General features: G+C 39.8%; 1 protein-coding gene across 5 annotated transcripts in view; it reads right to left on the reverse strand.

Annotated features, from left to right (window-relative positions):
- Positions 1-12928, reverse strand: part of AOAH (acyloxyacyl hydrolase) — a 120446-nt gene extending 107518 nt beyond the window's left edge. The window contains exons 1-2 of one of the 5 annotated variants that reach the window (XM_030551363.1): positions 12779-12928; positions 11837-11988 (exon numbers count right to left, since the gene is read on the reverse strand). In XM_030551363.1, the coding sequence (XP_030407223.1) occupies positions 11837-11987 (151 nt within the window). In that variant the 5' untranslated portion in view covers position 11988; positions 12779-12928. Of the gene's footprint in view, positions 1-11836; positions 11989-12118; positions 12137-12434; positions 12555-12692 lie in introns of those variants that run through there. The other 4 variants (XM_030551365.1, XM_030551364.1, XM_030551362.1 and 1 more) reach the window with 4 other exon arrangements.
- Positions 12929-15839: the final 2911 nt, after the last annotated feature.

A 15839-nucleotide genomic window follows, 5' to 3' on the forward strand; every position in this document is an offset into this window, starting at 1 on the left:
TGATATATCCATTTCTCAGTTAACAAAGCAATAAAGCGCACATCTGCTTTTCTTTCAACGCCCTGTACTGTAGCCATTTATAGCGGGGATGAAGTTTCAGTCATAGCCATAGTTACGATCCTGTCAGTCCTTGTGGAATTCTTCTTCCTACCTTTCTTCTTGCACTCTATCAGGCAGGAAGGAACTATGTGCTGTTGTGGTTAGGGCTCCATATAGCTGCCATTTAATGTAACCAGTCAGTGTGATACCATACTCCCATTGATGATGTGATTATATGTTGTAATCATAGCATGTTTGCAGTCAAGCAGAAAGGGGAGGATGTACATCCTCTGTCATGTCACTTCTTTTGTGGTCTTCATAGTTGTATTATAGTATCCAAAAACCGAACTAAGTATCATATTCACTTCATATTTCAGCTGCAGCAGCATGTCAATAAGATGGATGCCAGAATGTTAATTACACTGTTAGATGGATGCATGTTCAGATTGCATTCCGATGTATCACAGACAGATTTTATTTCAGTGTAAAACTAAGTCTGATAGAAAACAAATCAACATAACAATTCATCCTTTTCTTCCCAATGCCCTAGAAGAGAATGACACATGGTAAAGTTATAAATATATACCAAGTGGATTTTTGGGAAGTTTAGGGTGGAATTATCTCTTTAAATTATAAGATATTCAAGGCAGGGACTGTGCCGTAGTGCACACTGATCATATCATAATCATACACCATTTATAGGTTCAATTTTTCTCCAGGCATATACTAACAACATCAGCAGAGTATCAGAGGGGTAGCCGTGTTAGTCTGGATCTGTAAAAGTAGCAAAGAATCCTGTGTCACCTTATAGACTAACCCAGAGGTTTTGGAGCATGAGCTTTCATGGGTGAATACCCACTTCGTCGGATGCACGTAGTGGAAATTTCCAGGGGCAGGTATATATATATGCAAGCAAGAAGCAAGCTAGAGATAATGAGGTTAGTTCAATCAGGGAGGATGAGGCCCTGTTTTAGCAGTTGGTTTTCACACCTCAACTGCTAGAACAGGGCCTCATCCTCCCTGATTGAACTAACCTCTTTACCTCTATCTTGCTTCTTGCCTGCATATATATACTTGCCCCTGGAAATTTCCACTACGTGCATCCGACAAAGTGGGTATTCACCCATGAAAGCTCATGCTCCAAAACCTCTGGGTTAGTCTATAAGGTGCCACAGGATTCTTTGCTACTTCAACATCAGCAGAGCTCACTTTTGCTACAGCCTTTTTAAAAAAAAAACAAAAAAACCCTCCACAGTAAGCAGACAAATCATCAGCTCCTCACACAGAAATATTAGCAAGTCTTCATAAGACTTTTATGATCTGTACCTGTTGGCTAAAAATGGAAAATCACTAGGTAGAGAAAAAGGAAATGAGGGGGGAAAAAAAGAAAAGTCAACTGCCTTTGAAGACCTGGTGAAATCTCACCGCTTTAATCATTTCTGCTGATGTCAGAGAATATTTTCAGAGAGTATATAAGCTTTTTAATACCGTGGGCTCAGTGAAAAAGCAAGTTACCCAGTTTCAGATCTAGAAATATCCGTTTATAGCTTTTTTTAACTCAGCAAACTGATATTTGATTTATTTTTCATATTGTGTGAGGCGCATCTGAAGCAAGTTAAATTGGTTCCTCACTGAAGTTGAAAACTTGCATTTATTTTGTAGTGTGTGGGATTTTCTTTATAAACAAGATTTGAGAAATTGACTGTTCCATGGTACTTGATAATAGGTTTCAATGTCTTGACAGGTTGAAGAATGTTTTCTCTAGGAGAAATGCATTGGTATTATAATGCCTACTAGCCATTAGAAACTAGACTCTGGTATTAATAAAATACCTGTCTCTTTCGGAGATAGTTTGCCCCATTTGCTATTAATTTATGAGGAGATAAGAGGAAACCATAACCATTTTACTCAGCAGCAGTAATCTGAAAATTCACATGGCAAGGAGCACTTCTCCCCATGTATTTGAAAATAGTGTATAATAATAAAATGACATTACCAATGGACTAGAAAAAAATCATATCCTTATAATAAAACCAGAGCAAGAGAGATTCATTTCTTGGCCATGCAGCCTCTAGCAATCTGAGCAGACTGTTTAACTTAATCCACTTCTGCAGCAACATACAAAAGAAACTATCATTAGAATTATATCTATGGCTGCTGTGAAAGTGTCAAGGCACACAGAGTTGCCTCTTTAGTTTTCAAGTTTCTAATTGCAGATAAGTTTGTGTAAATCCAAGACTTTATTAAATGGATTCTCTGGCACTCTACATGAACCCACAGACCTTCATGTTACTGGATGAGAATAGTTTGCCATCCTTTACTTTGATCTAGGGTTCTAGACAATGGAGTTTTTCCTCATCCCTCTACTCACCTTACTGAACTCCTAGTTAGGCAAACTGCCCCTCTGAAAAGTGCAGTTCAGACATGAAATGAGAGAAAGGCTGAGGGGCTTTCCAGGCAAATTGCTTCCACCATTGCGTAAACTCTGAGGGCGAGATTGTGGCTAGCCCTTTCACAAACACACATAGTGGTGAGGAAACAACGATCTTCCCCTTTTAGGCAGCTAACGATGCTTCCCCTGTTACGCAGCTCATCCGATCTGAGCTAGCAGAAGTCTCTGTACTTGGGCTGGGAGGCTTGCTCCGAGCTGTGGTGTAGATGGAGGAACTACCCAGAATGGAAGTCCCTGTGCTCAGAGGAGCATCAGGGCTGTGACTAATTTGTTTCCGCCAGGAGCAACTCGCTGAAAAGGCAGCTGGATGTGGAAGGAGCTATGGCTCTGCTTTCCCAGCCCCATGGAGCCAGCCAGTTGTGCAGCAGAGAGAATGTTGTACCCCTAAAGGGGTGTTGCAAATTATTCTCTGCTCCTTGTGCTACTGGGATGCACAAGGAGGCATTCTCTCTAAAGCACTGCTGAGTTGTGTGTGTGTGGGTGGGTGGGGCAGTCTGTGCAGAAGAGTACCTAAATAATGAACACTATTTGGTGGAAAGGCACAATATTTGATCTTCAGCGGTATCTTTTTGAAACTTGGACTATAGAGCAGTGTTTGGAGAATGGGATGAGCTCCACTCACTCTTCCCCTTTTCACTTGAACATGAGTAATCATTCTTAGTCCTCCCTCCTCTAGAAGAAGTGCAAGGTGTAACAGTGTGTACTACTGCTGTGTGCACTGCATGTGTCTACTTGTATGGATTTCATTACTTCATTTACATATTGTCTTCCCACTCTACCGAGAAAATCCAAATAGGAAGACTTACTATATGTGAGAGTCTCTGCTACACAGGCAGCTGGAATAAAGCAGTTTTGTTAGTAAGTTGTCTCTTTCCATTGTGTGTTTAAATAAGACATTCGCTATTGCAGAAGGAGTCAGGAAACCCCATATTAATATTGTAAAAGCTAAACTGCTGAGGTGTGGAGGTACCATTTTCTATCCAGGTGCACTAAATTTTCAGGAGCCAAGCTAACATTGGCTGACTCCCCTCACAGTTGCTCAGAATCAGCTGCAGAGGGAAGGGCTATTTCTTCTCTATGGGATAGATTTTTGCTCAGTAATTGATGGGGTCAGGAGCGAAGCACCCTGCAGAGAAGAACCAATTGCTGGCTCCATTTCTTGCTTTCTCCACTCCACTTCCAAAGATCCTAAGTCTAGCCCTGCAGAGCTCCTGTGGAGCAGCATCCCCAATCTCCAGTGGGCATGAGCTTGTAGCAGTCCATTCTTCCTGCTTTCCGCTTTGGGTAAGGATTGTTTTTGCTGCTTGCAACATAAGACAGCATCTGATCCTAGTTATTAAAGAACATCCTCCATAAAATGAGTTCAAGTTCAATGGAAAATAAAAACAGATCTAAATATACAGAAAAACCTCCTGATTTCTGTCTGTGAAAGAATGACCCTTATAAAAATGAATATCCATTCCCAAATGTTGTACATATCTTAAATGTTTCCTAGTGATATCAAGAATGAGGATTTTCTGAAGCACACTGAGCACTTCTCCCATTTCATGCAGTTGTCTTGCCCCTATCACTTTGCCTTCCCATACACCTGCATTTGGACGAGGAGTCTGGTTGTCTTGACCTATCATATGTTTACGTATTTTTATCTGCTTCAGCTGAATAGATTGGTAAATTAGCTAAGAGCTGGGGCCGATAATATATGGTTTCAACAGGCACAACATTGTTCTACGTCAATATCCCTTAATCTATTGTATTTCACAGTTAATACAATACTTGTCCAAGTTTCAGAAAACTCTATTACAAAAGGAGCCTCAGGATATGGAGGAAAATCAGGAAACAGAGTTAATAAAAAAATGTCTTGGCTATCTCAGTTGGAGTCCTTAGGAATGATTAATACAACATAGAGTGTATAGCCAGAGAGGGCTCTGAGACATTTCTGGAACTGTACTTCTGCAGAGAATTTGTTGTATTTTGACTTGCTTCAACATATTGGTCTAAAATCATCCCTGAAGCCAAAAAAAGAGAGAGGAAACGTGATCAAATGGTTAAGGCACCTCAGTAGATCCTCAGGTGAAAGTGAAGTCAATGGAGATGTGATAGTTTACACCAGTGGAGGATCTGCCCATGGAGTTGGGAGTCTTGGAGTCTATTCCGTCGGAGACTTCCTGTGTGACTTTGGACAAGCCAGTTCCAAAGGCCTCAGTTTCACCGTCTGTAAACAGGCTCAGTGTTTGTAGAGTGCAATAAAATCCTTGAAGGCAATTATAAATTATAGGGCTTGTTCACTTTCCCCCATACATGCTCCCTGATAAGCACACGTGCAGATGCATGCTATTCTATAGAAGATAGTTCATCTGAATTTCCATGTGGCCAAATGTGCATTTTTCCACACAATTCCTCCAACTCTGCATCACTCACTGTAAAATGGATTTATATGGGCCTTGCATCTCAAAAACCTCTCCTACCAGGCTACCCAGAGGACCTATGGTTTTTGAAGAAAAAGTAAAAAGAGATCTGAGTTTGGGAGGTTTTGAAGAACAAAATTCAGATATTAGTTTTCCATATCATATGTATAATATGTAAACACATTGGATAGAAACACTGATGTGACTAATTTTAAGTACCCACTTTTAAAAATGTTGGCATAGACTATACATTTTCCCCTAAATTTGCTGTGTTATGCAACATATTTTGCATATTAAATACATATGTGGCAATACACAAATTTTATTTAGAATATTACCAAATTTTTCAATTTGCATTATATTTGAGCTATGCAGCATAATATAATGTAGTTTATTACCATATATTTAAATATTAATATCAATATATTAATATTTTAAATGTATTGCATCTCAGTAGTTGGCATGGCACAAAAACCTAGGAACATCACGTGTCACTTTTCTTGTTTACCACAGTCACTCTGAGCATCATGCAATAGCAGGGACAGAACTCTGATCCTACTGCTCAAACAACAAAGGTCTCTATTTATTATTCTCTCCTCTAGACACCATACAGGGACAATGGTATAGATGTGGAAAGTTCTGACTCCACCCAGTAGAGGTCAGTGGTACCTATCCACAATGGCAAAATAGATGCCTGGAGCTACACAAGGCGTATCTGAAAGATAATCATTTAGCAAAATATATAACACAAGCATTTTCAATAGATTTGCCTCTTTGATATTGTTTAACATAAAAATGTTTGTGTGTGTGCGCGCGTGTGTGTAATCTAAGAAGTGATGTTTTCTATTCCTCTTTTCTCTGACACCCCAATTCAGGAAAGCTTCCCTCTTCAGAAAGGTGCTTAAGTGCATGCTTAACTTTAACATGTGCTTAAATCCCACTGAAGTCTGAACTGAGGTCAGAATGATTTACTCACATCTTTACTTCCAGTTTGTCCTCAGTCTAATGCAAAAAAATGACCACAGTAGTTATTAATGAAGTAACACCTAGAAGCCCCAGTTGTGGTAGGTACCGTATATATACAAACACATACCAAAAAGATGATCCTTTCCCCAAAGAGCTTACAATCTTAACATTTTATATGCAGAAAAGTAAAGAGATTAAAATGTAGGACTTCCCAAACCACTGAAAGGTGTTCATTGAGTATGTGCAATACTTTCGATAACCCTATAAGGAGAAAAGATATATATATATATATATAAATAAAAGCATTTGGTGGCTGAGTTACAGCTATTATGGGAATCATAAACAACTTTTAATCATCATATCATTCAAACGTGCCAAAAAAGAATGTTACTAAAGGTGCAAGGGAAAAAAAAGTTTACCTTTGGGCTAAGGAGAAGTACAAGGAATTTCAACCCAAAGGGTGATGGGTAAAATGTTCAAAAGCACCATAATGTGTGTAAGTATGCTACATACTTTCTTCACAGCACTCATTGTTATATGTATGCTTTATGGCCACTGTCTTTCAAGGAGATTCCTAAGTGCCTAAGTCATTTTTTAAAATGAGACTTAGGTGCTTTTGAAAATGTTATATTTCTTGAAATTTCTCTGAAAATAGAGGCTTAGAATGAAAATATCTATTCAACTGCTGGTATGGTATACTACCACAGAGCTATATATGCCTGGGATTCATATATACATATCTCAACCAAAGGAAAAAATAATAATATAGCAAGCACTTGACATTTACTACTGAGTATGGGCCAAATCCTGCTCACTTTCATCTGTGAAAATCAAGAGTAACTTCAATGAAGTGAATGGCTTCACTCTGCATTTACACTGGTTTAAGTGAGATGAGATCAGAATCTAGCCTAGACTGTCAGCCTAAAACGAATTGTGGTTTTACACAGATGCCAAAGTATGGCATTTTACAGCATTCATTGGTCTATACATTATGTTTATAGCATACTGCTTCCCTAGACAATATCTACATAGCCATTTTGTTTCAGCATTATTATTAAAAGCCTCTCACTGTGTTAGGTATGTGCCACTGTATTAAATTATCAGGAACTGCAAACAACATTGATCTGAGATTTGGAATTTATTACCCAACAGTAAGAGACAGTGTGGGTGAGGTAATCTCTTTAATATGCTGGGACCGACACGGCTACAATTACACTGCATACTCTACAGTAAATTATTCAGTCCTGCATCCATGCCATAAAAAGCACAGCTAGACAGTTTTAAAAGTTGGATATCATACAAATCAGGGCTGCAAATTAACACTTTATGACACAGGAGAGCCTGGAATTATGGGTTAGGTTTTTTCCCTGCTTTTCTGAAGTTGTTGTTATTATTATTAAAAATATACATGGTTTTAATATGGTGCCTACTGTATGCCCCCACATCCCCGAAGTTAGGTTCTCACAGATGAATGCGAGAGGGGTTCCAGGGAAGTTGATGAGAAGAATGAAGGAGAATTACATTGGCCCTGGTAAAGCTGAAATTGGCCTGTGTGGCTGCTGACCCAGGCAATATCAGTCAGCTAGAGAAGATTAAATGAGCTGCTGCCCAAACATATTGTGCTCTCTCTGACTAATAGCCTCATTCCAAAGGGCAGCCAAAGTGGAGCTGCAAAGGGGGCTGTGCAGTCTGAAGTTTTTAAAAAAATAAAATGTGCAATTAGCAAGAAGTGCCCTGCAACTGCAACACACAGTCACATCATTATGAGAGACTCCACTGATCATTTGCACAGATCCCCTATAGCACTCGCTGGCAACTGAGGAGAGAACAGAAGCTTATTTTAAAAATCACTAGCAATGTAAAAATATTCAACAGAGATGTAAAAGAAGAAATGAGGAGAGAGAGAGAATGTGATGGTAGACATGGCCAACAATAATACCTGGCATTCAAACTGTATTTAGCAAATATTAACTATTTTCCACCACAGCCTTGTGAAATGGGTATTATTTTGCTTGTTTTAGCAGATGGGGAAAGGGAGACATAAGGGGTTAAAGGCCACACTCTCATACCTTTTTCAGAGAAGTTGTGTGTGTAGTAACTTGCTCGACAAGTTGCCTCAGTGAAAGCAAAGGGCTACTCTTGTCAAAAGGTACACATGAATGTTAATAAGGGTATACAAATCATTCTAATTGGCTTTTAAGGCCACACAGCAAGATAGTGGCAAAGCCAGACTCAGAACTCAGGGGCTCCTAACTCACTTATCCTGCATGCAGAGCCCTAGATCTGGGCCTCTACAGGGAAACGCAGCTGTTTCCCTACAGTTTTAATTTAAATACATAAAATGGGCAGCAGTTTATCTATCATTATAAAAATGATGGAGGAGAATATCACAACACAAAGAAGAGCAGAGGGAATCCCTGAATTGTTTGTAGTGTCTTTATTTTAAAAGACAGCATCATAAAGTTTCCTTTTACATAGGTCTACATTGAAATAGTGAAGATAGTTTTCATTTTCATAAGTCTGTTCCGAAAAAGCCTTCTGCAGATTGTGGACTAGAATTTTTCAAACTAGTCTGGCATGTGCTTATGTGTGCAAAATGCACACACAATGATATGCATTATTTTTGTGCGATTATTAGGACTGGATGAAAGTTAACTGTCAGAACTGATTGTGGATGGAAAATTCAGTTTTCAACATAATTAATTGTTTTGAGAAAAAAGCCTGCATACTGCAGAACATTTTGATTTTTTATTGAAAAACCAGATATTTGAAAACAAATATTTTGACTGAAACTCAAAATATTGATTTTAATATCCTGCCTTGGTTCCTCATGGAGTTTCATCTTGGTTTCCTCTACCTCTGACCTCCTCCATGGGCTTCTAAGGCAAACTACATCTCCCATGATGCACTGTGGCCAAGGAGTCCCATGATGCAACCACATCCCCTCAACATGAGGGAAGAGTACAGTGCATCATGGGAGATACAGTCTGACCTCAGAGCCTGGACTACAAAGCAGACCAGACACATAAAACATCTGAATTACAACTCCCATGGGGTACCATAGGAGCATTCCTGAAACAAAATATTTTGATTTTCAGTTTCACTGAAAAATCAAACTGTTTAGTGGAAAATTTCAACAATTATTTTTCCCCCAGTTTCCACTGAAATTTTTCACAAAGCTCATTTTCCAACCAACTCGAGTTATTACCATGATTATACATGTAAATCAGGCAAATTGCATACACAGGTGCACTGACTGTCCATTCACATGAGCAGTTGCCCAATTCATTTATGCAAAGGACGTAACGGTCTTTGAAAGTTAGCCACCAGTTGGACACCTAACCTGCCTGAAAGTCTGCTCCTGAAAGAAAATCTCCCTATATATTTTATAGTGGGCATTTTCACTAGAGAGTTTGCCATTTCCTGTTAAAAATACTGCTTCATCTTATATCAGCATATGATATATATGAAAAGGGGAGTCCTGGATGATTCTTCAATCTCTCTCACGTCTGTCCGAAACAAAGGATGCAGTTAATAAGTCTGTGGCTTGAGGCAGCTGTTGAAGAGGAGACAGAAATGATGTCCACACTTCCTTTAAAAAAGAAAAAAAATCCTATTTTCCCTTGCTTTTAAGAAGGTTAGTTTTATTGACTTAGGGACTAAATCTTCGCTCACACCAGTTTAACTCCAGGCACTTCTGTGAAGTTATTCCTGCTTTACACCAGTGTAAGTGTAAAAAATCAGATCCTCAGACTTTTGTTGATTAAAGGGAAGAAACACAAATGCTTGTCATTCTTTTCAAAATTAATACAGAAAGCGGGTAATAAGAAGTTAAACCACAGCACTGCACTCTGGGATAATGAATCGTTATGTGTGTACGAAATTACAAAGCCTCTCTTGCTGGCCCTCTGCGCGTGCATTTTTAATTATCTGAATAGCACCAATTTAGCTCGCAGAGTTTTCAGAGGCATGACAATCTCGTTTGGTCATGAGTCAAATTCTGGCATCACATAGATGGTTTCAGCACAATTAATGATTTTCTCTACATCAAGAAGAGTGCTCTGGATTTTATCACTCTATACACAAAGTGTAGGGTCAGAGTTTTGAGGGTCTCTTCCAAGAGGGAATAGATATTAAATGGAGGGTCAATGATGTTGGGGATCGGATGAGGGAAGAATTTACCTCCCTTGTATATCAGTGCCTTAAGCAGCCAGCTAGGATTCAGGTGAGGGCGTGGTATTCAAAGATAGATAAGATAGATAATTGCCTTGTGCAAAAATTAAAGGGACACAAGCTTTAAAAAAAATCACATTGTAAGCAAACTAAATCCCTTACCTGTGTTAACAACTTCAATTATTAAAACTGAAGGAATTTAAAAAATACAATTTACTTTTCACTGTTTGTATTGTTTGTTTACCATTTTCACTGCTGTCTCCTTGGACAATAAATATCAGTTAATTCCATTTTGCTTTGATTACAGTTTGTTCCACTTTCAGGTTCCTCATGTTTCAGTGAGTGGGTTGCAGACACTGCTGGGTAACATTTATTTGTTGGAAAACAAATGTTTCTATTAGACATTTTTAATTAATGGAAAAGTTTTCTACTCATCTAACGTTTTTAAAAAGCTTTGTTTTACAAAGCCTACATTTATTCTCCCTTTCCTAATCATAAAAGTAATTTTAGACTCAAAATAAAAGATTTTTCCTTGTACACACAGAAACATTAAAAAAACTTGTATAAACAGTGTGAAAACTGATATGTGAATCCTATGGGAACTAATTCAGTGAAAACTGAATTATCTAGAGAGGGACAAAAAGGAGTCAAACAAAATCTGTTTGGTCATAAAGCAGATTGATGTTTGTTTTGTAAATATATGTCAATTATAAATAAATAAATAAATAAATAAATAAAAGTTGCACTTCCTACCTTCGTTGATCCTCCAGCCTACTGCATTTTAACCACAGATGCCAGAAATGCTCCATGCTGACTCTGACATTAGTACTTTTATGAGATTCGCTACATCTTGGGAATAAATTGATCAAGTCCATGTTGTGGAGAGCACCATGGACATGTTTGCTAGTGCGCGTGTTTGTCAAAACTCAGATGGGTGAACATCATTCCACCCTCATAAAGCCCAAATCATCTCGTATTTGGTTAAGTGCACGGATCCTGGGTGTGTCCATTTAAACCACATCTCAACCTCCATGGCTACTAGTTCAGCATGCAAGTTGGAAGAGGAGCTGCAAACCTCCATGCCGCTTGTGTGGGTAGTTAGGACCACTGAATCCATGTATCTCAAGGCTTCTTTCCTAACAGTTCTCAATGCTTCCCCCTGTGCTGGCCTTTCAGACCAGAGCAGACACATCCTCCAAAGCAGGCAAATGCTTAAGTGGTGCAAAAAGCCTTGTACAGGCCCTTCACATCAGATGAATTTCACCCTGAACACTGGGAACATACTGTATTGTCAAATCCAAAGAAGCACTCACAAAATTCTGTGTCCCAAACCTAGATGTATTTCTTAAGAAGATTTTGCCAGGCAAAACCAACTGAGATGAAACTTCTGTTTTTTGAGGGTGTCTTGTGGGAGGGGAAGGGATGCTCATCTGTACAATAAAATGAAACAGAGTAACATACATTCAAAACAGCCACATAAATATTAAACAATCACGTCCTGCTTTCAGTTCTTTAGCTACCAAGTGTGAAAACCAGTATCGTTAATATTTCCTGCAGATCAAGGGTATGAATTCTATCAAACAGCAGCTCCAAAATTCTATAAAACAGCAGCTCCAAACCCCATGTTAGCTTTGAGAGTCTTAAAACAGTTATTATTTGGGCTAAGATTACTGGTGTTTTGCAGCAGCGGCAGCTGTTGAAACAGATAAAGGATGATTTATTATGTGCACAGCTAACCTCTGTTTACCAGTGTAATAACAAATGGATGAACAAAGCAAGCAAACAAAACTTGAATACATACCAAGACAGGTGTGTCCATTGTCACTCCCACCAGAGACCAGAGTTGATTGGGCTCTACCAGAGAGAGGTGAGGTTGAGATGTCCTTCAGAGGAAGCATGAGAAGGAGCACGGAGAAGACTAGAGGGGGAAACATCTGCCAGGACCCCCTCATCCTAGAGAAAGGAAGAAAGAAAGAACTGTAATACAGGAAGAGTACTCAGGGACACACATACTCCTAATACTCAGGGAGAGAGTCGCACACCGGCTTCTCATTCATAATCTGGGGGACAGAGAGAAACTCACACACTCTCCCTGCTATACAGGGAGCATCTCTTTCACCCCCACCTGCTCTTTTGGTGCTCAGGGAGAATCTCACACACACATACCCCTCCCCCCCGCACACCTCACTGGTACTCAGGGAGGGTCTCTTCCTCCAAACTCCAATTACTAATATTCAAGGACAGTTGCACGGCCTCTCACTAGTATTCAGGGTCTCTTCCCCCTCATACATAACTAGAGAGTCTCCCCTCCCCTAAAAGCACTCATACAACATCCCCCCTCTCACCAGGCACTTAGGGAAAACCAGTAGGACTGTATCTCCCCCCCCCCACACGCACACCTATATTATCCCTTTCTCTTTCCTGCCTTTTCCTTCCCTGCTGGCCTTGGAACAGAAGGGGGCCCGTATGCACTGCTCTGGCTCTGGGCTCTTCAGCCACTTGTAGCAAGCACAGCAGCAGCAGCGGATGACTAACTGATCATAAAACCACAGCAAGTGCTGGAGACGCTGGGCATTAATAAAACAAGACACTCCCCGACACAGCTAGCGTGGCAAAAACAAAACACAAAAGAAAACACCCCAGAAATAAAATATTACCTAACCCAAACTCTTCCAGTAATATCTCAGGCTGGGCCTTCCACTTTTAGATAGAAATAATGAACATTAATAATAGAAGAAAATACCCTCAGCATTGGTGACTCACTCCCAGCAAACAGCTCAGTTTTCTGTTTTCTTCTTCCCTTTTTCTTAACGAGCGTGGCTTGATCCCTGTGGGGGGTTGCAATCAGGCTGTAGAGTTCTCAGACTGATGTTTTACTTGTGTCAGTCAGCTGAAGTCTAATCATGAGGAAAGGAAAGAAGCCAAGCCAAGTTGCCAACACAATGGGAACAAAGGGGATGCAGGGAGCTGACTGATTCAAAGCAGATTCAGACATCTCTATTCTCATCAGCGTTTTCAAAGTTTGTTTACACCCCCCACCAGTGTCTGAGGGTTAAAAAGCCAGATACTTTTCCTGCTTGGACCATCTAAACAACTGAAGGTTTGCTGTCTGTTTTTCAAATAAGATTTGAAACAAACATTGAAGGAAAGTCCACCTTTGCCTGCAACAGAAATGAATAGTGAAATGATAACCTAAAACAACGTAACGGCACAGATGGAATGAGCCCAAATATTTTAACTACAGAAGCCGTGGGAGTGGGAGGAAGGATGGTCCTCTCGGTAAAACGCTGGATTAGGCTTCAGGGTTCATTTCCTGGGTCTGCCACTGGAGTTGCTTGTTCTCTCTGTGCTTCAGTTCCCCATCTATAAAATGGGGCTAATCATATTCCATTTCTCCTACTTTTTGTCTGTCTTTTTTTTTCTTTGGCTTATAAACTCTTAGGGCTTAGCCAGTCCCTTGCTGTGTGTTTGTATGGTACAAGAGGGCTCCAATCTCAGGTGCTTAAAGTGGTCTGAAAAAAAATGGATGGGAGTCACATCACCTTCACATCTGCCTCCCCCCCCACCCCCCGCCTGGCAATTAATTCTGCCCCAACACCAAATCAGTCCTGTCCCCCTGTCCTCACATCAGTTCTACTCCCACATCTGTTCTGTACCCTCTGCCTAGCCTCCCCTCTCCTTGTCCTGTAGCTCCTGGAGTTCTTCACCCCCTCTCCCAGGCTGGAGCAGGCTGCAATGGGGTCCCCTCTCTTCTTTCCCCAGCCAAGTGTTGCTGGGGCAAGGAAGGAAGGGAATGGAGCCAGTCTGAGCTGCTGGGCTCTTTCAGCTCCTTCATCCCTCTTCCCTCCTGTGAGAATGGTGTTGGATTGCGGGGGTGGGGTGGGGTGAGAGAGGTTGCTGATGGATTCTTGCAGCAGGCCTGAATGGCTGCTCTACCCTAGGAGGCAGGCAAGTGGGGAAAGCAACCAGTGAGAGGGTAGAAGGAAAACTATACACTCCTCAGCAACCCAGTTTGTCTCCTAGAAATTATATTTCCTGGGCATGCAACCCATTTTGACCTGGCGCACTTTAAGCTCTAGTTGGGGTCTCTAAGTGCTACCTTAATATAAACAAATAGTCACAAATAGTGGTGTCTTTCTTCCCATAAGTAACCTAGTTAGTATAAAAGCTAGACAAATATTTATCAAAAAGGGTTTAAGAACTGAAAGTTTGTCTTCTTTTTAAAGAACAAAAAGACATGTTCAAATTCTGATGCAATGGCTGCAAAAAGATTTATTTAAAAATTTAAAATGGATGCACCTCACAGTATATGTAATTTCATCCTTTAAACCAGAACTCAGCACTACTCAGTACACTGCCCTTAATGAACATTAAAAACAAAATAAATGTAATAATTAGTACTTGAATTTCTCAAGCCTGTCTCTACTTATTGTTCCTCTTGAAGCTGACAATCTTCATAGTGAATGGGAGACAAGCAAATATGCTAGTGTAAATTACCTTTTCAATATGCCAGTCCTACTGTAATCTGCAGGGATTTTTTTCCTATCTCAATAAAAACTCACTATAAAAAGACATTATGCTACAGTATCTGCATCTCCTTTAATCCCCTATTAAACCTTTTTAACACACACATTAGTTGGTTCCCAATAACACTATTTAGTCCTTTAAAACCATGGATACTGGCTCATAAGAGGCTGCTTCAAAAGCCAGAGTTCTCATATTCATGCTGGAAAATCTTTCTGGCACCTAGATCTTTTGAACTGGTTCCATTTTATATCTGCACCAAAATACAAATCTAAATAACATCACTGCCACTTGGAAAATATTTAAGTACATTGGCCAGATACTCAGCTGCTGCTGAGGATGTAAGCCAAGAAAGAATGTAGTTCTCTGTTTTTATTGGTTATTTGCAGTGTTGTTGTAGCTGTTTATCAGTTATGTTAGTCGTTATACATATGTGGTGTTCGAAATACTGGTGCAGTAACCCAGAAGTCTGTGTAACAAAGATCTGAGTGGTTTTTCTCTACATTTTATGTATTTTCGAAGCTACTAAACTAATAAAAAAAACCCTCTTAAAATGCAGTCTGACTAGGCAAATACAGGATTTACATGGTCAATTTAACTCAGCTACTCACTCTTTCCTTTTGCCAAAGGTATTTTGAAGGTAAAAATGTTAATAGCAGGTATTTAAAGCACTTGGACATTATCAATTTACTGGTCTTTATGATCTATATATTCACTTTAGTACAACAAAGAAGGAACAGATAATATTGCAAACTTCTTGATAAGAATGTGAATGAGATTAATGAGGAAAAAAGCCTTGAAATTTCTTCCAGACTAAGAGCCTCAAACCCATTCCTGACTAAAGACCTCTCTACACTGCCTCAACAACAAATAAATAATCAATAAAACAAAAACTACAATAGGCAAAATTCTGCCTCCTACAGAATGCTAGGAGAAGGCCTACTGCCTAGAGACAATTATATTATCTGGTCTTAATCTCCTGTTCTTCCCAGCACCCTGCAGCCAAATATTGCTTGATACTTGCATGGGTGCATTAAAGGATAGAGGAAAGTGCTCCCTGCACCTTCATCCACCTCCCACACACCTGCATTGAGCCAGCTATGATTTCCCATCAGAGATATATGCATCAGAAGGATGCTGGAGAAATTAAGCCTGTGTGTGGCATTAGTCTTGCCCTAAGCAGGAGGTGAATTTTGTTGCCTTAACAGCTAGTTGGGACTTTACATCTCTATTCTCCAGATCTGAAGGATGCTTGATCCCACACATGTTTTCTATGTTGC

Source organism: Gopherus evgoodei, chromosome 2, assembly GCF_007399415.2.
Source record: "Gopherus evgoodei ecotype Sinaloan lineage chromosome 2, rGopEvg1_v1.p, whole genome shotgun sequence".
Lineage (NCBI taxonomy): Eukaryota > Metazoa > Chordata > Testudines > Testudinidae > Gopherus > Gopherus evgoodei.